Source organism: Larimichthys crocea, chromosome XXI (assembly GCF_000972845.2).
Source record: "Larimichthys crocea isolate SSNF chromosome XXI, L_crocea_2.0, whole genome shotgun sequence".
Taxonomy (NCBI): domain Eukaryota; kingdom Metazoa; phylum Chordata; class Actinopteri; family Sciaenidae; genus Larimichthys; species Larimichthys crocea.
In genome coordinates, this window is record NC_040031.1 from 16,664,410 (window position 1) to 16,689,402 (window position 24,993).

General features: G+C 38.9%; 1 protein-coding gene and 1 long non-coding RNA gene across 2 annotated transcripts in view; both read left to right on the forward strand.

Moving 5' to 3' along the window:
- LOC113744249 (uncharacterized) overlaps positions 1–24,681 on the forward strand; it is a 36,795-nt gene extending 12,114 nt beyond the window's left edge. Inside the window, exons 2-4 of the long non-coding RNA XR_003461387.1 lie at positions 2,111–2,241; positions 24,341–24,476; positions 24,601–24,681. This is a non-coding gene — a long non-coding RNA (uncharacterized LOC113744249). The remainder of the gene's footprint in view (positions 1–2,110; positions 2,242–24,340; positions 24,477–24,600) is intronic.
- foxb1a (forkhead box B1a) lies at positions 16,215–18,935 on the forward strand. The gene has a single exon (XM_010729421.3). The coding sequence runs from the start codon at positions 16,919–16,921 to the stop codon at positions 17,858–17,860; it is 942 nt and encodes a 313-aa protein (XP_010727723.1). The 5' UTR covers positions 16,215–16,918; the 3' UTR covers positions 17,861–18,935.
- Positions 24,682–24,993: the final 312 nt, after the last annotated feature.

Genomic DNA, 24,993 nt, shown 5'->3' on the forward strand with positions numbered 1-24,993 from the left:
TTGACCTCTTGTCATGTTTGCAATCTGTACTTTAGGGGGAAGGGAGAAAAACAGCCAGAAACTTTTAATTGCTCAACAGAAACAGGAGTGAAAAGCACAGGTTTGGCCATCTGTTCAGCCCACACAATCTCTTTAGCAAAGAAACTTCCCATTTAAACAGGTTGCATGCTTTCCACTAGCGTGTGTGATGGATCTATTGGGAGTTGACGCTATGCCGTCCTATGTAACGACGAGACATTATTTCTCTTAAATTAATGAGTACCCATAGTATTTCTGCTCCTTTTCCCTTCCTCTTCAATATTTAATGAATCAAGATATATTCTTTTCATTTAATGGGGTTGCATTTATAATTAGAGCCTGGGGGTCCGAAACCCTTTAAGACAAATATTTCTGCTCTTTGACTAGATTTAATTCAATTAGTAGAAATACAACATCAAATACTATGCCTCTATTAACAGATCTTTCATGTTAAAAATGAGTATCATGAATATTGCATCTGTGGTCATATGAAAACAATTATTCTCTGATGCTGTGGAGATGAAAATGTATAAGTAATTTCCCTGTATTGTACAGGTAGTGGAGCACTGGCCTGTAATTTTTACATCATTGCAAGTTGTTTTAATATGAAATGGCACTTCACAGAACCCATTCAAATGTGTAGCAATATTCTCAAATGATATTTATCTGAAGGATCAATCTTCAGTGAAAAGCATTTTATCCCTTTAGCTATGGTGGGAAATTCTCTCGCTGATCATAGCGTCACAATTTTTTGGGCATTTTGTGCTCACGGAAGAAGATTGGTGATATTCTATATTATTGTTACTGTCAACAAATCACTGGAAAAATCTAAACCATCAATGTATTAATTCATCTCTCAGTACGTCTGTGTCCCTCCCCTCCAAACCCATCCATTTCTAATGAAGAAGAAAATGTTAAAAACAGATCATAATATTTTCTTTAATTTTTTTCAAAAGGCTAAATAGTTTACTAAAACAGCTGCACAATGTTACTCAAACAGAAGTAAATAGTGTTTTTAGGGTATTATTTTTAGCTGTTGATTTGTCGCTCAACTAAATTACTTACGGCACCGATTTGACTCAAAATAAATAAAATTTAAAATCCAGGTATATCAGCCTTTGGCTACTAAGTTGATACTTGTTAGGAGAAATTGTTGGTTTTCCTGGGATTTTGTTGACAATGAGAAAAATGTAGCAAATCACCTGGCTTATCCTTTAAGTACACAGTCTAAGACAGGGATCTAGAGTTTATGTAAAGATTTGGATTCACAGTGGTGTTAGCAAATGGAGCATACACAGGCAAAAGAAAGTCAAGTGTAAGGAAAGGAGACGGGTAGTATTTAGCTAGATCTCACATGGTTTTCTTTTAAAACATTAACAATTGATGTAATATAAAGCTGTTTATACATTAAACTGTGGGAGAAAAGCGTTGTGTCATCTGAGATATATCCAGATGACACATAATAATAGGATATATTCAAAAGTGGACATATCCATTCCTATGATGCAGCCTTCAAAATACTGTGATATTGTATGTTACTCCATGTAACCAACACTATCCTGTTTTTTACTTTTTTATTTATTTAGGAATTAGATACACACCGCTATTGCTGCTAACCTTGAAGAAACTCAGAAACGCCCCCCAAAAAATCTTTTTAAAGTTAGAAAAACCAGTGAAAAGGAATGTAATTCTTTGCCATGCCTCCTAAAGGTCAGGTTTCACAGTCTCTGGAAGCGCCGCTGAAATCTAAATGCTTTGTAACACCATGTCTGCTGATTGCTTTACTCTCTAGGCAATGTCAATTTTGTGGAAGTACTTGCAGATTAAGTCTGCAGGACGTCAAGGGCCCTTGTAGAAGCTGCTATCTTGTCTTAGCGAAGGGTCCGAAAGCCCTTGTCTATTACTGGAGACACCCCAAGGACAGATGTTTTAGGCTTAGGGGGGTGATGGAGAATAATAGCACATTAGATTCCTAATGTCTCTCGGATGCAGGACTCGGGGGAGACAGAACTCCTGGGTAATCCAAATTCATCTCTCTCTTTCTCTCCCCTCATTTCCTCCTATCTTTCTTCTCTTTCTTCGCTCTGACCAGAGTTGGGTCCTCTCTGCCTCTTGAGGTGCTGAATCCTAGCCTGGAGCTACAAGCTACACAGTCCATTCATCAAAAGCATGACCCTCTCCAGTGAGGGACAGAATGCTATGGACTAATGAACTCAGTGCACGGTACGGACTTATGTGTGTCATATCTCTGTACACAGGGGAGGGAATCTTTACTTATTACAAGCCTTCACAACACATAAAACACACCTGCATGTTTCAATACAAAGACAGGAGTCCACCTCTGCCTGCTGTGCTTGTCCTTGTGTTGGGTGTGAAATTACTCAACTAAAAACCACACTGAAAGTCTCGTTGTTAGTTCATGTCAGTGTTTTAGTGTGAACCTGCGGGGACAAGAGTTTTTGTCATCCAATCTTTTTCCCAACTTTCTTCCTACAAGGCCTTTCATCCTTGTAAATATATTGCCATAAAGCTAATATGTAATGAACAGCACTGTGGTCGCATTCCCCTCTGGAGTTTTTTTATTGTCATACATCATATGTAAATTGGGGATAAAGGGATTTTCATTTTTTTTTGTCCCAGCATGAGTGTTCGGTGTACTAAACATGTGCCAGTGATATGAAATCCCCCTTACCTCCCCGCCTCTCACTACCAGTGTGGAGCCCCCACCCCCATCTCCAACCCCAGGCCAAGGGTACACCTTGATGAGTGAAGAGGGAGGCTAATTCAGTCCTCAGGCTTAATTAATCCTATGTCCTGTTTGATGAATGGCCTCCAAATTGTGCTGTAATAGTGGTATTTTTTTTTTGTGTGGAGGGGGCTTGCGGTGTGGCGTGTTGACTAGGAGAAAGTCAAAGTCGGGACTTCCGAGAGGCTGGACTTGGGGCTTTGTTTGCAAAGTTGTTGTCCTCTGTGGACAGTTTAAGCCCTGTCCTCTGACGTCAGGCCAGCTGCAGAGAGTGATGGTGCGCTGCAGGGAACATGTGTTTATGGATTTCTCCTAGCTAAGATCACTATAGGAGTCCGCTGCGTTTGTTTCACGCTGGGTTTGTCAGTTTTGACAAACATGATTTGTTGTCTGTAAATACCCACAGTGCCCTGTGATGTTCTTTCTATTTTACATGAATATCCGCCTCAGGGGGGGAACACATTACAATGATAAATCCTATGTTTGACTTTCTAATGAGAGGTGCCTAAACTATTGAAAACCAACAGTTTTTCTTTATAATGAATCTAAATGTGAAGGTAAACTGTTCACTTATTTGGTTCTAGTTGAATGTATGAGGTACCTGAGATATGCCATATGTCTGTCTGACTTATGTAAATATAACTTTATTGAACAATTTTATTGTTATAGGCAGACCCCCAGCACAACTTTATTATAAACGAATTATTGTGATATGTACACTATTTTTTTTTCTGTGTTGTAAATGTGCCTTCAAGACCATATGATATGAGTCTGCCCACAGATTCAGGACTTTTGCCCCGTTTAATATGAATCCCTTTGTCACGAAGGCTTCTGCTTTAAGTATGCATTGTCCTAACAAAGGTAGCACTTAAAACTAACGATGTCATAAATTCTTCTGACTAATGTGGCAGGCGTAAAAAGGGAGCTTTGGCGGGTGGGGTGAGGGTCTGGTGATTTGAGAGGAAGCATGATGAGATTCGGTGGCCTAGCCCAAGCAATGAACTTGATTAAACTAATCTCATCTCTATCAAAGCATCACTCTGATCCCCCTTGTCCCATTATTCATGGCAATGGGATAATTACACTGAGATGCATGAGGCCAGACAGATAGCACTATGACACGAGCCCCACAAACCCTGGGCTATGCCTCCACTACTATGTGGCCTGTTCATTTTAAACACAGATTAATTATGGTCAATGGGATGGTTCACATCTGTCACTCTTAGTGAGAAGAATGGAAATGATTGCCCTCAAGATGATAAAGGATGTATATTAAGTTATCTGCCTGCTGAAGGTTCAATAGGGATGAATACAATCAGCATTTTAATTTTGACATCAGCACTATGAGTGTCAGGATAATGTGGAAAAACAGCAGCAGCAGACATGGTAATATCAATGTTTACAGTCACTGTACCAGAAAACTCACACACTCTGTCTCCTAGAACCAAAGCATACATAGATAATCTGCATCGACTTTAATATTTTCTGCCTATATACACCTGAACATACATAATGTGTGTGCGCGCCAGTATTATCTGCCGTATTATCTATAGTACTCTTGTTATGAGGTCAGATGATAAATCCACATGTAATGAGACGGCTATGTGAATTTTTTTAGCGTGTGTCCAGTGTTTAAAACACACTATATTTCTTGTATGGCTGGAAAAATATGAAATCAAGCATTACATGTATTACATGTACAGTGATACAACCCCATACAAACTAGTGTTTTGGTATTTCTCCAGTTGTTACTTGTGTTTACATTATATAAGTTGTTTAAGTATTGCATTGAAAAAAACAACAACATTTATTCAGTTTTATTAGATTTCAAACTTTATTTGGGGGGTCATCTCTGACCCCAAGCATGCAGAATTTAATATCTATGTTTATGCTGCTAAAGCATGCTTCAATATATTAAACAAAAATCCTGTGAATCTACTTACAAATATTTTCCTTTTCAAGTAAAAATGTTTTTTAATTAATAACACATAAATAATTGAGTAATGCAATATTTATGTAATCAAATCAGAGGTGTTTGTGATACAGTGCTAACGCCTACACACATCAGTAGTTTATAGTGTGTTTAATCTTTTCAGGCATTTACATTTGCTTCCTCTGACTCCTTTTTTTTGTTTATGGAGGCTGTAATAAAATAATGATAATAACAAAAAAAACAAAAAAACATGTCAGGACTTTTCCTTTAGTTCAAAAATAAATATAACCCTAAGCAGCTTAATTGCACAGAGTGTGTTTTATGAGGTACTGTGTCTTTATTTTAATTTTTGTTTGGATGGCTGTATCAAATATATGGGCAATTCATTTTAGTTCAGTAAAGCAGTAAGAGGTTACTTCAGTATTGGCCTGTCGGCTTGTAGGGTCCCCCAGTACACACACACACACACACACACACACACACACACACACACACATCCCAAGGGACTACTGGGGGGGAAACAGAGAGTGATGAACAGACACAAGCAATAGACACCCAGCCAGTGTAATTATCTCCTGGAGTGGTGTATGTAGTCAGCGAGATCTACTCCACCCCGGTCAGAGTGTGGACTGTGTGGCCCTCAGTGCTCGTCTGCAGGTTGTTTTTTTACCGCCACAGTGATTGGCCTTCTTCCTCCGTCAGCCCCAAAGACGTTTTTCTCTAGTTCAGCCTTTCAACTCAATCCCTGAGGACTAACATCAAGTCACTGACAACTGACCATACTACTTGAAACTAACAAGATTATTTGGTTGCGCAGTGTACTAGCTTTTATTTTTTGAGGTTTCGGTTACATGAGAAGACACTGTTTTGTTGTTAGTTTGTGGTAAGAATACAGATCAAAACCTCCTCCACAAGAATATGCAGCTGTAAAATAAAGGTTTATTATAATAAACAGGCTGTGCCCAGATGTGTGCAGACGTGTTTATTTTCTTCTTCAGGGGTTTATATATTGAATTAAAAGTGCATATTAATTAACACTGCACTCTTTGTGCAGTAATTCGTTATATTTGGATTTGGTCCAATGCAGTAAACATGCTCTCAGATGCAAATGTTTATTGCTGTGTTGTTTGTAATAGTCACCTTTCAATGAACTAGCATTTTACATGCTCTGACACAACAGTTATAGGATGCAAATTAGGGATATTTTAACTTGAAATACAGCAAAGAAAACGTAAAAGAAAACTACACTTTAATACAACCTTTTCTTGTGTATTTTTGTAGTTGTCATTATTTTCATTGTCTGTTTTACCCAACACTTCAGTTGCTGAGATCTGGACACATGACACATTTTGGGAAATCTCAGTTTTCGTTGGTCCAACACCCAACTGTTTAGTGTAGGAGAAGTGCATCTGGTTCCTCTTACACACATCAAGATGCTTTCATACAAAAGAATTATGCAATATCTAGTAATAGCCCCCAAAACCATCCCAACAATTCTTAAGATGTTATATGTTCTTTGATTATTCTTTAGCCTTCAGTGTTGATCTACAGTTTTTCCTTTTCCAGCTCTAATGATGCCATGGTAAACAAGGCTGTTGACATACACAAGACAGGAAAGCTACTGGGTGGCTAAAATGTTGAGTTAGTCCACTGACGTCCATTTGTGAATTTTCCTTCATTTGATATTGTGCTATGACTGTGTGAATGTTTCCATTTTTAACTAAGACTAACACTCTCTCTTGTTGTTTGTTGGGATTGGACTGACTTGAACACAGAGACTTGCTTGTGACTTGCAGAACTTAAAAGTCACACCTTGAGCTACTAATAAACTGAAGCTCGAGCTGAGGATGTTGCAGAGATACAGTACATACAAACATATCACAAAAAGTGATCTTGTTGTTTGTTAAAACAGTTTAAAGATGTGTCTTTTCATGGCCTCAATAGACTCCATTGTACAGCTGTTTCCAGTGGAGTGCACGTTAAGTTGTACTTATCTAAACAGTAGGTTTATTATTTTACTATAGCTATAACCATAACATTAAATCTTAGGTTGTAAGACACCAGAAGATGTACTTAATTACATGTATTCATTACACAAAAAGGCTGTTTTTGGAATTAGTAAAATCGTTAATTTTGCTCACAAGCTGCTAATGTGATTCACATACACAACAACATGCAAATAGTTGAAAAAAAGCTCCTCTTGGACCAATTTCAGTAATAAAATGCAGTAATGCAATAATAATAGCAATCATAAGCAATATATTACTTTTGATACAGGTGGTGATAATGCTTTTGTACCTTTCCTTTGAAAGGTTGAATGCGAGGAATGTGAGTACTTCTTCATTCAGTGCCTCTAAGGTATAATTTGTTCTTTAATATAATATATGAACCTACGTTTTGAATGAAAATAAACTGGAATGAAATCTGAAATAGTGAACTCTAATATTTTGTTTCAATATGCGCATGTAGTGCGCAGAGACATCTATGACTAGTTACGAGCTAAACTGTGACAGCAAGATAGTAAGTCGGGGTAAAATTAATGTTTCAGAAACACTGCAATGATGGAAGCAGAAGATGAACTGTATCTTTTTTTAAATTGTTGACAACAGTCAACTTTTTGTTACGAATAGAGGTGCCTCCTGAGTAAACTGTCCATAGCTAAATGGTGTTGGCCCACGCTACTGTCATAATAGTGGTATTCAGAGAAATGTAAACAAAAAAAAAAACATGGCCGACAGTGACAAACTGATGTTTCTTTACAAGTATACATACACCTGAACATTTTGTTGTCATATTTTTCGCCATTTTTTAACATTTTCCAGTGTTTCTTTGTTCAGAAATAGTTTACTGCAACCAGCTACGTAATAACACTGACAGTATATTTTGACATCATATTACATACAGAGCAGGTTTTACTAAGTTACAGTATATATTATTTTGATTAAATCAAGGCAAAGAAGGTCTCCCCTTTTTTTTTTTAGAATGTGTACATATATAGGAGCTGCCATTGTTGTGTGACGTCAGACAACTGTTTGTTCATGACGTCAGTCTCGATGGATTTGCCCCAAGTTTACAAGTAGGAATTCAATCTTGTGAGTGGTGTTCCACTGTTCCACTTTTTCCAGTAGAAGGTCGGAAGATTTCAAGGGTTGTCTGGAACGCAGCATAAATCCTAGACTTTGTTTTGCACTGCACTGTATCTATATTGTAGAAAACCCTCACGTCCGTCAAAAATTCACTTCGTATTCGATGCAAAAACAACAAACTCTCCCCTTAGCAGACATTAGATGCTTTTTATTTTATTTTATGAAGACGATGGTTGATGAACTCCACCTCAGCACTATACAACATACGCTGCCAATCTTTGCTTTTCTTGGCTGGTTGAGTGTGCATTTGAGATTTTTTTTACTTGAATCATGTCTTAAGTAAATCAATATGTCTTTCAAGCATGGCCATTAACAGCAATGTCCTTTCATTCCCTTTTTCTCCATCAAACCACACTAATCCTGATTTACACAGTTTAAAACCTTGGCCACATCCCTTACCTTCCAAGGAGATGGGGTAATTAAATTGGTACTTTTTACAAGTCGTACTCAATAAATCTGAATAAATTAACAAGGCATTACTAAGACTGCTACATTAAATTTGCATAGTGTGTTTAATGAATATGCAACTGCAAGTGAAAAGGTCTGCTACTGTGAACTCTTGAAATTAGCATAACTACTTCCAGCATGTTTCTTAAATAATGCTCTCATTTGCACATCACTGAGTTGGCTAATTCTAACTTCAGTCAGTGTAGCCTCATAATTAAGACTCTTGCTTTAATTTTTAATGAAGTTTATGTTACATCAATCCTGACAGTAATGAGAGGGACATGGAAACAAAAAGGCTGCTAATAATTAAATTCACCAACCAGTTTGAGGCGTAGTAATTCCTGAGGAGAAATTACATGACTAATTATTAATTTGATATTCATACCATTTCATGAATAGACTCACATAACTGCTTGTCTTGGTGCCAGTTATGCTGAAATGCAAAATGCCTTTTCACTGCCCCCATGACTGGGAGGTCTCACACGGATTTTAGTGCACAATTAATCATGTTGACACTCACGATTAAATGCTTTTTATTGGTCCCGATTTATTAGGCCATATTACCTGAGTTGGTTTAACGCCTGTTGAAGTCTGTCAGTGAGATGAGGACATAAACAGAGTAATGATTGAATAACAGTGCTGATTTGGGATGCAGTTCAGAAATGGAGCTGACTTTCAGCACTTTGATTAAACCAAGAAAATATTAACTTTAAAAAAAGAAGAAGCTGTCTCTCCCTCCCCGTCATGCCACTTAATTTTTTACATTTAGAAATGTGCTTAAATATTTAAAGACGACATGACTTACACCTTACTAGCTTTATACACTAAGAAGGCAAGAACAGCAAACACTGAATTCGGACCATTGAAAAATGTATGTGCCATATGTTTATCATTTGAGTCAGTAATCATATTTACCTTTATTTTCTGTCTTTATTGGTTGTTTACTTTGTTTGTTGTTTGTTAATTTTGGGCCACCTGTTGTCGCACTTAGTTAGGACACATCCATGAATTAAAGTATAAAAAGGTCAGTAGGTATATTTTCTTTCTAAACACTAATGTTGTTTTTTGTATTATTAAAACTGTACAAATTAGTGCCTGAAGTCATCTCTTTTCCAAATGTTAAAAGTCATTCGGGTACATTCTGGTTGTTTCACTGTTTAACAATGACAATTATTCGCATCATTTTGTCACCTTTCAACATATCACACATCAACTTATACAGATAGTTTTGATGACGGGATAGTATGTATTTTCTCTTAAAAAAGATGAGAAGTAGCTATGTAGACAATGTGTCAAGACTGTGATGTGTGCATCAATGCTTTCCGGCAGAGTTATCTGTCCAGTGTATAAAAATAACAACCTTTCATGGAGAAAATTGACACATTTCCACCAAAGCTGAATTTATCATTGAGGACTTTTTTGAGATCAAAACATAATATGACTGTGTAAAAGTATACTGTGTCATTATCAGCTGCTATCTAAACCCAGTTATGGCTTAGAGACGTAGTGAGAAAGCGGAGACGGAGAACAACAGCTTTATTCTCTTCATTGTGAAACTGAAATACTTTTGATCAAAGTTGTTCTGCATGCAGATCTTCTCAGCTTAGTTGTCACGACAACTGGCTATTCTTCTGAAAGTTAATTATTTGGGATTGTAATAGCTTTGGTTTAGGCAGGGGAACTGAACATTTCCCCAGCTGATAAGGCTGTTAATACTCCGCCTGTGCCTACAGTAGCTGTGACTGATAAAGATTTTTCCTGCCATGTAGCGGTACTTGACATTTCATAGGATTCTTCCTGTGCTTTTCCATCAGTGCATTGTAATAGCATAAACCTCGACTCCAGATTAAATTTGTTTGATAGAAACGTAATTGCATTTGTCTGTGTGCGTGCAGTCTGTGTGTATTTCCCATCTATAATTCAAATGCTTTGTCACATCTGGAGTACCTGCTCCTGAACAGGTCAGAGTCAACAACATTATTTTCAAGTGTGGACCCTTAAGGGTCTAGTAATCAACATCACAGTTCATCAGTTCTATTACTACTATCCTTCAAAAATAAATCTTTTCGTCTATACAATGCCGCTTCAAGAACCCTTAATCAACAGGATTTCAGATACAAAAATACATATTTTTCTCTAGATATTAGTTATGCTTTCCAAGGTCCTTGGCCGCCAGCTATGGGTTGCATCTTCACACTGACAGTGTCAAAGCAGTCTGGTGGAATAATGATGCGGAGTCGGCACTGTGCCCTGCCTTATGAGCATGCGTTTATAGACGCACAAATATTCAAAGCCTTGCTTTAATTAATATGACAAAATCTTTCTGCGGGGGTTGTTTCCTGTGCCCTTTTGATTAGCCGTGGATTAACAGGACCTTTATGCTTTCCTCACTGCACCCATGTTTTCAGCACAGGTTAGCTCCCCTATTACTAAACAAATGAATTAGTGCCTGGAAATGTGTCATGCATATTACCTTTCAGCAGGAGGCACATTGAGTTGGTCAACCATAAAGGAGCAGTGCAAAGCGTCAAGCGCCACATTGCTTGTTTGCGTTTCTCTTTTAAAGCTCTTTGTGATTTACTGTGAGGCTTGTTTATGCTTAGCAATGCAAATCCCAGCCTTACAGCAGCATATATCACACACCAATTAAAATATATCAATAGAAGTGGCACTTGGCGATTGGTCATTGTGTTAATCCTGCAAAGAACTGAGCAATGCTTTGGTGGCTGCAGTCCTGTCTTGTCAAAATACAAATACTAAGTGACATTAAAACACGGGACAGAGTCTCTAAAATAAGTGCCACCTTGGAGATGTAGGTCAGAAAGAGCAAAACCAAGTTTAGGTGTTTTATTTTGTGGATGTCCACACATGTATTATGTTTGCAAACTTTTTTTATCAACATTTTTTTGTGATATCTTTTCATTTCCACCTTGCCTGTGGGTGTCACCAACATCAGCCCCGTGTTTTTGTTTATGTGTGTTGTAAACACTCCTGTATTGTTATTGTGTATTGTGTTGTTCTGGTCTTTGGCTCTGTTAGCCATCCTTAGAGACCAGGCTTTTCCCTGATGTATAAGATGAAAGACAGAACAAAATGCCCCTCATTTGGTCCCAGTTGGTTAAGTGTGTTCTGATCACTGCCAAGGTCTGGATGAACATGAGCCACACAAAGGACTGTGCCTTCCAACCACACAAGCTCACAATAAAAAGGATTTGCCTCTTTTTAGACGTCTTACACGGTAACCCCCAAAGGAGAGACGTGTTGGCGGTGTTGCCAAGGACGAACAACAATGTCAACTTTCTCTGAATTGATCCCAGAGTTCAAAGCATTCCCATACCTTTAAAAAAACAACAACTTGTAATTAATTTGTAGCAAACAATCAGATTTAAATGAAAAGTAACTCTTTATTAATAACCATTTCTGCACAATGAAAGGTGAAAGGTTTAAGGTTAAACCTACAACATTGACCTCAAGCGGTTGTAATTTCACTTAGAGTGGCCCCATGTATTGATCCATTTGTACTCTTCAGTGACTCTGTCACATGTCATCTGGTTGCGTTGTACATCAGTGTTTAATGACAGTTCAAGGGACCTTTAAAAGCCCCCCTCTCTACACTTCATGGTATTCCTCCAATAATATAATCCTTTCCTCTTCCACCCTCCTCCCTCCTTCTGTCATCGCCTTCTTCCTCATTTTTATCTCTTTGTATGCCATTGAACTATGTTAATTCATACTTCTTTTTTTTTTTTTTGCATTATTGGCCTTTTATCTTCTGCTTCACGGTGAAAGTTCACTTTTGCATTGAGTTTGTTGTTAATATATTATGATCTCGCTTTGCTTAATATTGCATTATTCTCTCATTTTCAACAATATATACAGTTATCTGAGAATTTCCGTGATTATTGTTCATGGGAATCTGATTCATTATGCAGTAATACATAGTAAAGTAGTGAAGCCTTCTGCATTTTCTTCTCAATATTGAAATGGACTCACATTGTTATTCTGCTTTCTCCTCTCATCTTTCGGCCCATTTACATTTTCTTTTTCCCCTCTCGCCATCTTCACGGGCAACTTTCTTCTTGCTCTTTGCTCCTTCCTCTTTCTTTCTGTCAGTCGGCTAAGTATCATGTGTAGTTTAATAGGATGATTTGTTGTCACCGAGTCATCTGTCACCAAAAGCTAAATGATGAAATGAGAGTGTGAGCGGCACCACTGTCTTGTCTGTAATGAATTATGCAGGGAGGGGGGGGTCAGGGGCTTCTGTTTTTGTTACAGTCGACAGCACAAACATGGACCTCAGGTAGTACACTCATCAGTCCTGCTGTTTCTCACCATATGGAGTCAATGAACTGGGACACCCCTCCTACACACACACACATGCACACTTCACATGCACCTTCACACACTATTTCATAGTAATACGATAGATAGATAGATAGATAGATAGATAGATAGATAGATAGATAGGATTATATAAGACGTATACAATTATAGAATAAAAGATCTTCAACATAAACAGACTAACAGAATAACCAAGATAGAGCCTGTCCCCATCTGATGGCCACAAGATGAAACTGCTGCTGAAAGAAAAAAAAAACCAACAACAACCAAAAGATAATTTCAAGAATTTAATTTAATTGAAAAGAAAAAAAGAAAAAGAAGAAAAGGAAAAAAAGAGAAATTCCTGTATTCCTGTTTGATTCTGTACTGGAGGTCATTTATTGTTTTTTCATCTCTTTCAGTGTTTAATTGGATGATTTTATTCACAGACAAATTGAATAACAAGTTCCCGCCTCTGTACAATTGAGATATCTGTTACAGATGATGTGCCGTATAATGAATGCCTAATTTATGTAATTAGACCATTAAGCATAATCCGAGCATATGCTGAAAATGCCCTGAGGTCTTCTTCCAGGTACTCCCTCTGATGTCACCCAGAAACAACTAATGGAGCGGGGTGCTGTGAAGACCATAATCCCGCTGTTTGATTCAAATAAACAAAAAAAAGAAAATATATCCAACATATTATAAATATCACAGTTCCGAACATAGAGATAGATGATTTTATTCTGATTTCCCCTTTTCAGGTTAAAAAAAAAAAAAAAAAAAAATTCAAGGGGCCAGCATGTGAAGATGGCCTTTAAGTAGTGTGAGTATCCCGTCATATAGGCTAAATTTGCCATTGAGGAGGTTGCAGTGAGAGCCCTCTGTCTGCTAATTAATTGTCATTCTGCTGAATATTCATACCTTATCATCAGCGCGTCCTTAATTGCACCGTAAAACATCTCTGGGGGCTGAAATCACCACGGACTTAATTAGTAGCACAGGCCTATTGGTTGGGCTGTGGAGAGTCACAGTTTGCAGCAGACAGCAGCAGAAGTATACCTGCTTTCAGCGAACGTGTGTTCAGCACGGAGGCTGGCAGGTATATAGGATCGTAAAATCCCCTTTTTAAATCTGCAGGCCTGCTCTTGATAATCCGCGTGAAAAGAAATTGAAACTAACTCCAAATAGGAAAATTACGGCTGCGTTTACACTCATAATTCAACCGGATTATAAATGTTTGTCTTTGGAAACAAAGCAGGATTTGTTCACCTCTAGCGATGATTTGTCTATTTATAGGTTGATTTAGTGGCCTAGATACACGCAGCCCGTAGAGCTTCATAGAAAATAGAACCTGGAAAGTTTATGTTTTAAAAACATAAAAATAATCCTATAAAAAAATATAGGTCTGCATTTAAAAATCTTTTTTTTAAATGATTGTTTTTGTATGTCTTTAATAATTTCTCTTAATTTTCCAACTTTGTGCTCACCCCTTAAACACATGCCTAATAAGAAGCATCGCTCTCAGCTTTAAATTTCTCTTAATCGTTCCCTGAAAGGCAGATTTTTCTTTTTTTTTTTTTTTTTTTTACTCCCCTCTCTCCGCAGGTCTGGGTGGCAGCATATCTCAACTCGATTCACTGTGACAATATTGTTTGGCTATCATTCGCTGCTTTAGGATGAATGGCATCGATCCTCTTTTAACAACATTTGTTTCCTATTGTGTTCGGGGGGCGCAGCAGAGGAGGGCAGACGTGTGAAAGTGGCTGTTTGATTCTCTTTTTCATCCCCATGACCTCAGCTTTTGTGTCTCGTCACCCTGGGAATGTCACGCCTCACTACTCTACTTTAAGATGTTTCAGAAAGTGCCCTTTGTTTTCGCTCCTCTTTTTTTTTTTTTTTTTAAGCTCGCACAAAATTGTTCTTGGGTCCCCCCCCTCCTGCTATAAAGGATACTTCAGGCTGAGGCACGGTTCACAAGTGCAATGCACTTTGGCTTATCCCAACCTTTGTTCGGGTTTCTACAAATGACCAAACATAGTGCAGACTTGATCTACTGCTGCTTGAACTCCGGAGTTTGGGAGCAGCTAAAAACCCTATTCAGATTCAGAGTCATGGTGGTATTTTCAGTGTGTGCATTCGACAGGGACAAAAGGCCTACCAATATCCCATAACCCTGAAGCTCAAAAAGCCACACCGTCTGTGTGTGTGAGAGGAGAGGGAGGGAAAAAAAAAAATACTCTTACTCTCTGTGGCTCGGCTGGTTAATGCGAGTGTTGCAGGTTAATTTGCAAGGAACAAATTGGCATGTTTGTATTGCAAACATGAAACAAATACATCTGCTATTTCAAGTGGAAAATGTAAAAAAAATCATCATGCGTAAAAAATCCAATGTTTGGCGTATTTTTATTATAATCCTAATTATTACGCACAGATCCAGCCGATCTGACTGTGCACTTCTGCACGGACATATTAATCTGAGTGAGAGCCAATATAATAAGTTGGGCTTTTCTTTTTAAAAGAATGAATGAATGGGGCTGGATGTCAGAAGATGTTTGGTACTTGGCAGTGTGTTGTCATTATCCGCCCGTGTTTGAGATGGGTCGACTGAGCCACTTCCTTTTGGACAAAACCTTTTCAGCTGAACGTTAATGGGAAATGACAGGTGTTAAAAGGCACTCTGCAGGGAAAAAATAATGAAACTGCACATTGGAAGTTTTAGACTTGACACAAACACGAGAAGGGAATAATAAAAAAAAAAGACTTATTCCAGTTTATATAGTTTTTATAAAGGCATCCTATAATATGAGGTAGTAAATTCTGACTTTTAGCACAAATTGGGCTCTTTCTGTGGAATACGTTTTTCTTTTTCTTTTTTAGGTTGTTAAACAGTCCTCATCCTGCAGAGAAGACGCTCCTCTTCAGCCTGCTCCTGGTTTCTGGGTGAAAATAGCTCGATGTCCCCCCGCAATGCGATTCTTTTCGTAATCCGTCAGACTGGTGATGGGGTGCATTGTGGATTTATGGGGGGAAATTAGCATAAATTATGAGCAAATCTGCGTGTGCGTGTGTGTGGTCCCTGGCATTGCAAACCCTCCAAGCGGAAAGGTGGCCCTGGCCAAAAGCTTGAATAGCAATAGCTCAAAATAGGCTTCCCATTTGGTTTTCACATTCATATAATTGACTTATGGATATTTTATACAGTTTTCAGCACACCATCCTCAAGGGTTTATTTGCATTTCTGAAGTACTTTTGAATCTTCTTTACATAAACACAATAGACCTGAATGCCTCATGAAGTTTCAGTTTGAATAACGTTGTTTGCATTGTGTTGATGTTTTCATATGGTCACCTTCCTTTGCTGAGTCCTGGGCAAAATTTGAACTGAGAAAAAAAAACTAATAGTCGGCTCATCAACAAACTTGTTCTTGACAAATTATTTTTCTATTGCATCTCCTAGACAATATTAGACTGTAGTTAATCTGTAAAAATGATCCGACATCATTAAGAGCAGCATCCTCAGCACACACAGCAGTGCACAAACAATATTTTTAATAAATCAATATTTATATAACATACAAAACACACATGACAGTTAAATATCATTACTTTACAATATGTCAAATTATTCCCATGTCCACTCACATTACACATACAGACTACTTGTGAATTGCAACTGTAAAGTCCGCTGAAGAAGTATTAGCGCATACCTTCACACACTGAGTGCCATCGCAGTTCAATTCCGGTTGCCGAGCCTTTTCACCCCATTTTCTGTCTTCAAATGGAAATGATTTCCATTGGCCCAAGGTGTCCATGTAAATAGGTGTAAATGAAACCAGATTATGCCTTCCTCCCAGCCCCCTCCCTCCCATGGCAATTGTCATGTGATAGCAAAGAGGTGGCACATTAATGGAGCGCCTCTACAGGGGTCTTTTCTGCTCATGTCACTACATAAAACTATCAGATGGTTAGAGGAAGGCCATGGAGGCATCCACTTAGCTCGTCTTATCAAGGACGCCAAATGAAGTCTATTCAGCTCTGCTAGCGGGACAAGCTGACTTACTTTGCAAGAAAGACTTACAGCAGCCGTCACTCCATAAATGTGCACCGTCCGCCCGCCTGCACACTGCAGAGGCGCTCAACCTGGCTCTTTTACGCACAGCGCAATTCCGGCTTTGCCCGTATTGAAACTTTCCTCGGCTGTTGTTTTCATGAAGAGCGGCAAGCTTTCGCTAAGGAATTAAGGGGAGACTACTTTTTTTTTTATTGCCTTTTTTTTTATATTTCTCTCCTGAAAACATCGAGGATGCCTCGTCCAGGGAGAAACACGTACAGCGACCAGAAGCCACCTTACTCCTACATCTCCCTCACTGCCATGGCGATCCAGAGCTGCCCAGAGAAGATGCTGCCTCTCAGTGAAATATACAAGTTCATCATGGATAGATTCCCTTATTATAGAGAAAACACTCAGCGGTGGCAAAACTCTCTGCGACACAACCTGTCTTTCAACGACTGTTTTATTAAGATCCCCCGGCGCCCAGATCAGCCAGGTAAGGGCAGTTTCTGGGCTCTGCACCCGAGCTGCGGGGACATGTTTGAGAATGGAAGTTTTTTGAGGCGCCGCAAAAGGTTCAAAGTGTTGACTTCATCCGATCATTTGGCTCCGAGTAAGCAGTCAGATGCCGCCCATTACCTCCAGCAGCAAGCCAAGCTGAGACTGAGCGCCCTGGCAGCCACTGGCACACACCTTCCTCAGATGTCAACTTACAACCTCGGAGTGTCTCAGTCGTCAACTTTTAAGCATCCGTTTGCCATCGAGAACATCATCGCCAGAGAATACAAGGTCCCGGGAAGTCTGGCGTTCTCCACCATGCAGTCCATGTCTGCCGGGTACCCTCTTCACAACCAGCTGACGACAGCCTGGCCCCACATGTACAACACCAGCGTGATTGACACGGCGGCCCCAATCTCAATGGCGAGCAGCGACTACAGTGCCTATGGCATGCCCATCAAGTCCCTGTGTCATGGTGGACAGTCCTTACCGGCTATCCCTGTGCCAATCAAGCCCACACCGACATCCATGGCCGGTTTCTCGGCGTTACCTCCACACATCCCCGCGTTTCTATCAAACTCTCCACAGTCTCTGAGCCCGACGTCCCCACAGACAGCGACGAGCCAAAGCAGCCCCGCGACCCCGAGCGAGACTCTGACGAGCCCCTCCACACTGCAGTCTGTGGCTGTGCACTGACCAGCTGAACTTTCCAACCAAGTTAAAACGAACTGGCTGGCTGGCTCCCAGGCTCCTCCAACCTTTTACCAATTCCAAAGTTTATATTTTCTGTCGTCGGAAACTATCAAGGCGAGTTGCAGTTGCATATCGATTTATTTGTGTATATGTGTTGAATGTGTCGCTTTAAATTGTGTCCGAAGTCCAGCACAGAATCGCACAGCGAAGTTATTGCTCTTGAAAATATAAATTATTTGATAGTTCTATTTTTCAGTTTTATCGTGACATGTGAGTGTTTAAAAAAAAAAAGTGGAGCCACTGAGGGGATCCAAGGGAGGGGTGAAAGTGGAAGTTTGTTTTTTGGCACCATCAACTCTGATTTTTTTTCTTTCCTTTTTCTTTCTTTCTTTCTTTTTTTTTTTTGAAGTGCTTGTAATTCCCGTGGCAGTTTTCAGTCTGATCCAATAGCAAATCTTTTGCACCGTTTCTGTGTTGACCGTTGTAATGTCAATGAAATTGCGAGGCAATGGCTCTGTGTTTTTGTTTGCTTTTTAATACCGGAATGATGGGTAAGGGTATACCAAATAGGATTTTAGATTTGTTCTTACCATCCTTGTAAAAAACAAAACAAAACAAAAACAAAAACAAAACAAACAAAAAAAAAGCAAGCAAAGTGAAATCTGAAAAATGGAAAAAATAGTATTTGTGAGACGTCCTCAAAATGCAAGATGTGAATATTGCAAATAACTGATACTGAAATGTTGTAAAATGCACTTTTTAGTTTTATGTTTTAGATATCTATTTTCCAGAAAATGTTCTGTGAAGCATTTAATTTAAAAGGCTGTGGTGACCATGTGTATCAGATGCTGTAAATTTGTACTATTTTTTTTTTCTGTTTGTTTGTTTAGGTAAAGCATGCATTCTAAAAAAAACAAAACAAAACAAAACAAAACAAATTTGTGTTGTTACTGTTGGTGTTATATTGCTGTTGTTTATGTTTGTTTATTTTTTTTCCCCTGCAAGCATGCGTGCTTTCGAAAAGTGTGCAAACAGTCTGCAATGAATTTGGGGTGGGGGGGGCGGGCGGGGGGGAAAAGATGGTCATCGAAATATTTTCTCATTAAAAGTGAAGTAAACAATCAAAAATGTTTCTGAAGATTTAATCAATTCACACCAGTCATTATTAATATTAGGCCTACTACTATTACTATTATTATTATTATTAATATTATTATTATTATTAAATTACTTTACTGACAGAAAATATTGTTTAAGCGGATATCTCTTATATTTCATATACTACTACTAATAATAATAATAACAATAATAATAATAATAGTAATAATACTTGAATGTGTCTTCCATCCGGACCTGTTTGATTTCAGAGTGTGAGAGTTGCAGGGAGGCAGTGGGGAGAGAAATGAGTCGTGCAGTCGATTAGGATGCATGGAGTTGCGATGCCATGGTCACAGCGCAGACAACCGGGCTCATTCATCAAGCTGTAGGCTAAACACAATTAAGGCCAACAATAAACATTTAGAAAAGCTGCACACAGTGTCCGAATTCATATCGTCACACATTCTCGACTTCTAATGTCATAGAGGGCAATTAAATAAGTGTCATGTTGATTTTTTTTCCAGCTTCACTGAAGACCGTTTTTTTTTCTTTTTACGGGGGGGCTTTATTCAACAGGTTTAAAAATGCAGACGAAATGTTTGTAAGAAAGTTTAAAATATATTTTTTCTTTCTTTATTATTTTTCAGAATGGCTTAAATAATAATAATAATACTAATAATAAAAACGCGCTTCATCTGCCTCCCCTATAGAAAGCAACAGCGTATTTCAGGGTATTAAACAAATACATTAGAATTCCGTCACTTTATGCAATCGAGTAGATCAAATAAAAGGGGTCTCGGGCCACTTCATTCTCCCTCATTCACTTGAATTGAAAGTGCAAAGAATAGCAAACTTAGACTGGGCCACCAATGTAGATTTAGCCTTTTTTCAGCAAGACAAAAAGACTGATTTTTCACAAACACATTGCTGACTGGGGAACTAGGAAACGAGCTGCAAGACCCTTTTGGAATTTAAATCCACCCCTCCCCCATGGACTGTTTGGACAACAGTGATTTTTTTTCTTCTTCTTCTTCTTTTCTCCTCACTTTGAGCATTTGTGTGTGTAACATTAATTCTGACTGGATGATTTAAATGTATTGAAAGTGCAACGACAGATTACAAGCTTTAATTTTGAATCAGATTTTAATTTTCTTTCTTTTTTTTTTTGCTTGTCGTTACAAATACATTAAAACTACATTGACAAACATATGGAACTTTTTTTTTTTTCATTCAGCAACATCAAAACAAATAAACCCAGCAAACACCTGTGTCACATAAATGAAGAAAAAAAAATGTAACAGCATATAATGACAATATATATTTACTATACATTTATACTTGTGCAATTTTTTATATTCATTTGGATTTCGGTGTGCTTACGTTTGTCTTATTTGGTATGTATTGCACTGTTCTAAGTGAAATGTTTATGTAAAATATAAAATGATTGTCTGAAAAAAAAAAAACTTTTGTGAATAACATTTTATTGTAAAGTCATCCCGGAATGTGAAATGTAAAAATAACCAAAAGTTCATTTAATGTATAATGTGCCACACAACATCCTGTCACACTATGATTACAAACAGGGTGCATGGGACTCCATGCTCCATGAAAATTACTTTAAATGCTGTACTTTATTGGCATGTAGTCAGTCCAGACAAACAAGGGCGTTGTTTGGTTCGCCCTCAGATTAATTACAATTAAAAAAACAAAACAAAAAAAACAATAAGGACACTTTTCCTGCACAAAATGTTCAAACAAGCAAACACATTTAACCCCTAAGAGAGAAAGTGTATAACTGCTGGCATTAAAACGGATGTAACAGGTGGGCGGGGGGACACATATTAGACATCACCACCTCTGACACCTGACACCAAGGTAGTCTGGAAAACATCATTCTTTTCTGAATAAAACCCCTTAAATGTTTTTGACAATCCACTCGTTTTTTTTAGCTTTTATTTCCTCCCGTGATACAGCCCATTATACAGAGAATACCTTCCATAGTTCAGTAGCATCTATATGAACTCACTTGTATAATCCAAGTCTGCATTGTCCTTGTTCTCCCAACTATGTTCCACTTAGACAAAGAAGAAGGTCATCTTAGGCAGGGGATGAAATATAGACCACATGCAAAACCCCAATGTTGTAGTTTAATTAAAATAATTCATTAAAGTGGAGGCCCAAGGTAATTAGCATGTATAATTTATGATTTGCTTAATGCATGCAGGCAGTGGCCTCCGCAATAAACTCAACTTAACCTCAAGTAGGGAGCTGATACGGACAGGGTGCTGTTATTTACTGTGTGTTTATTGTTTGGATATTTGTCAAGTGTTTCATAAAACCCTGGCTGTTATCTGGCTTCCACTGCACACAAACAACTTATTTGTTTATGAGTTTATCTTGTGGATTTATGCTCACTCATAAGAGAAGCTGTCAGATTAGAGATATTGGGAATTGCCCTCACTTTTTCCGTTTTTTCTTTGACATATATATGTGTTCACGTTTATCGCGCTGGTCACTAGTGTTGAAAGTAGTTTATGCCGGCTCTTTGAGCTGACAGAATGAGGACATGGACAAACACCACAAGGTAGCTTCGCCTCCTTCTCTCCCACAGCAGACTGTCAGCGTTGACTTTTAGAGGAAGCAAAATAATCAGTGATAGACAAAACTTGCATTAATTATGCTCGGCAAATGTGTCAATCCTTGACAAGGCTTTGACATTTTGAAACATGGCTAGTGGCTGTATTTTATTATATCTTGCAAGTGTGTGTACTTTTTTTCTTCTTCATAAAAACAACAAAGTAAAACAAATATTTTCAGATGGAGCTGTGGACCACGGTAAACAGATTTATGTTAGTGGTAAATAGAGCAACACGGTGACGGGTGGGAAAAGAGCTACTGAATGAGAATCCTTATTTTCAGACACTTACACTGACATACTTTGACTCTGTTAAACCTGTTTGTACAAATCATACACATTTTGCTCTTAGTGAATCAGTTTTTGATCTTTTGTTTTGTTGACATCATAAAAAAATGCCACAGTGTGGGATTAATATGCTACAAGTGAAACTCCCGTGTACATCATGATAAGACTACATGGTTCAGTCATCAATCATAATGTGTGTCATCCAGGCTAAATACATTACATGGCTGTGTCAGAGGGCAAAGGGCAGGTATGGTGGGCAGCTGCATGGAAAAGCAGGGGAATGCAGCAGCATTCAAGGCTGGCTCAGCCAAACACCCATGTGTGCATGAAATTAGAGTGTCAACATCTGATTCATGCTGCTGGGTGGTGACTGTGAAACAAATTATGTCAGCGGGTGGCAGCGGCGAAATTCCACTGAACTGCAGCTCAGACAGCGGCTACGGGGAAGTTACAGCAGGCAGTAGATCCTGTTTTATAAACTGTGCTGAAAAGTTTTTTATGTGATAAATTTTGAAAGGTCCTCACTTGGTATTCCAGCTCATCACAAAAAAAAAAAAGAAATGAGTGAAAATATATTTTGAAGAATTGTGTTTTCAGTGTGTTCTTGGGCTGCAGACGGTGAAATTTAAGCTCTCTAATGGAAGTAGGTGTCGTAAAGAAGATGTAATGGTCCTAGGAAATGGGGTGATAATTGTTATTCAAGATAAGGATGCATATTGTCACAGACAATATATAGAGTGTGTGAAAGAGTTCCTACTCACTGACACTGTCAGTGGTGAAACAAGGATTTTATGAGTTTTTATGACTGGAGATTTCACATTCAGGAAACATGAATGTTTTAACTGTTTTTTGTGGAGTTATAGTATTTTATGTTAGAGACTCCCATATGTTTGTTGTATGTATGTTTCAAGGATTGTAAAGCTCCTCGAGGCAGGTTTTTGACTTTGAGCAATATCAATAAAAACCAACTTGATGTTATCATTAGGTGTGATTTTTTACGCACGACACTGGTTTCACAATGTAGTGAGAGCAACTGACATATTTTCCAACATGTGATGCAACATCTCCGTACATAGATAGAGCTCTTGTTATTGGCTCCCAAGTGTGTGAAAGTGTTGGGGCGGGTTGAGACAAGGTGAGACAGACATTAACAGAAAACCATCCATCAAACTTCAGGCTCCAGCCCTGACAAGCTGTGACAACCGAGGCCCGTGATCGGCTTCTCAGTTTCATTGTTAGAGTGGTTAAAGCTGTTCAAATCAATAAGGTTTGCATTGCATAAAGTTCGATTAAATTGTGTTAATTGTTGATGAATCCATTTTTATTCCCCAAGTGTTTAATATGGCATGTCTGTGGAGGGTGTAGTCCGAGAGCCAAAAGTTTCTGCTCTGTCCCAACTTGTCCTGCCTAGTCTGGTAAATCTATAGCACATGCAGAGTATTTGATAATTATCTATCTATTTTTTTAATTAAAGGAAATCTCACAGCTATAGTTTGACCAAATGCTTGTTGGCACAGAATCCCAGTGTGGGAAGCCCGCTAAATACAAACAAACCACTTTAATGAAGGTACTTAACAGATCTGACACTACAATGTTTTTGGTTCTCAAGTGCTTTAGCTGTTAGGTGTTAGAACTGTAACGGATTCTGTGGATTTTAGCAGCCCGCTATTTCCCCTTTTAAATGTGGGACGAAAAGCTAATTCATCACCTTTCCTAGGGATCTTATCGTACCCTCTCCAGCCATAAACTAACACTTACACAGGACTTCAAAGGTGCACGAGATAGCAGAGGTGAGAAAAGGGGCCTACATCCACTTGGGGCCAGTTCCTTCCAAGAGATGAGATGGAGCTGATTAGCAGGAGTGTGCAGTGAGGCCCCGTGGGGCAGCAGCTGGAGGAGCACTCCCCACGGGAGCAAGGGAGAGGTGTGAGTTTTGACAGCTCCTGTCTTCTTCCCTCTGGATACTGCAGGGTCAGGGCACCCTCAACGGGCTGGGTCTCCGTGCTGGATAGGAAGTCAGCAGTAATTGCCATTCAGCCAGTGGGACAGAAGCAGGGGCAACAATAACCAGCGAAGAACACACAGCCCGTTTCCTCTTTGTCTTGATGCATTTGAGGAAGGATGCTACCTCCTCTCTCCGACAGAACAAAGCCGCAATAAAGTTCTCGCAATCAAATACAAATGTTGCAGAACTTGCTGAGGAAGATGTTATCGTTCCGGTGTAGCTGCTGCGCACTTGTTAGCCTTTTCCTATCTCGGAGAAGGCCCAGATGGCAGCTTGTTATTGCATAACAAGGCTGCATTGTTCTGTTAATGTAACTTCATCTGTCTTTGATCTAATCTCATGTTGTCCTGGCCAGTGTGAAAATCCCTATCAAGTGCATGATCCAGTACTACGCTCATTGTGATTGTGATAATCTCCTGCATTGAAATTCCACTTTGTTCCTTTGTTTCTTTGTTAGTGAACACAATGTGAGGTTAATTAGCAGCCACTGGTAACCTCTGCGTTCCTGGATACTTCATCACAGCTGAAGTGTACTCTTCACCGGGGCTGGTGGCACTGACGAGACCAAACACAAGGCCTTGAGCCAATTGAAAGTAAGCAGAACACAAACGCGGCAGCAACTTAATCCCTTTCAGACAAGCACACAGGCCTCAAAAGTATCAACTGTAATTGTTTCTTCACATCATTAATTGCTCTCAGCATTGTTCCCTCTTTTAGAATGAAAACACACAAGAAGTGGAACTGGTTCAACAGTGCGCAGCATCGGGGGCATATGTATTTGCAGTAAAAAGGTTGCAGTGATCAAGTTTGTCAAACATTAAAAGGCTTTAATGTGGTGATTATCTGATTCTGAGGTGTCATGGTGTAATTTTCTGTTCTCTTCTGTGGAGCAGAAGCTCTCAGCGCAGTGCATTTATCTGCAATATTGCCCTTCCGCCACTTCAGATCTCCCCGTTCCCTGGTGGTCTAATTTATGTTAAGTCACAAACCTCCCCTATGGCTGTTTTGAAATGTTCAGAATGGAGACTGTGTGCTCCAGGTTTATGCCAGCACCACAATCCCCTGTATAATTGTTCTCTATGGGAAAGCACATCTCAGTGAAACCATCTG

Bases quoted from the DNA above. Each gene is read 5' to 3' on its own strand.
- foxb1a (XM_010729421.3), top strand. From the start codon at position 16,919: ATGCCTCGTCCAGGGAGAAACACGTACAGCGACCAGAAGCCACCTTAC.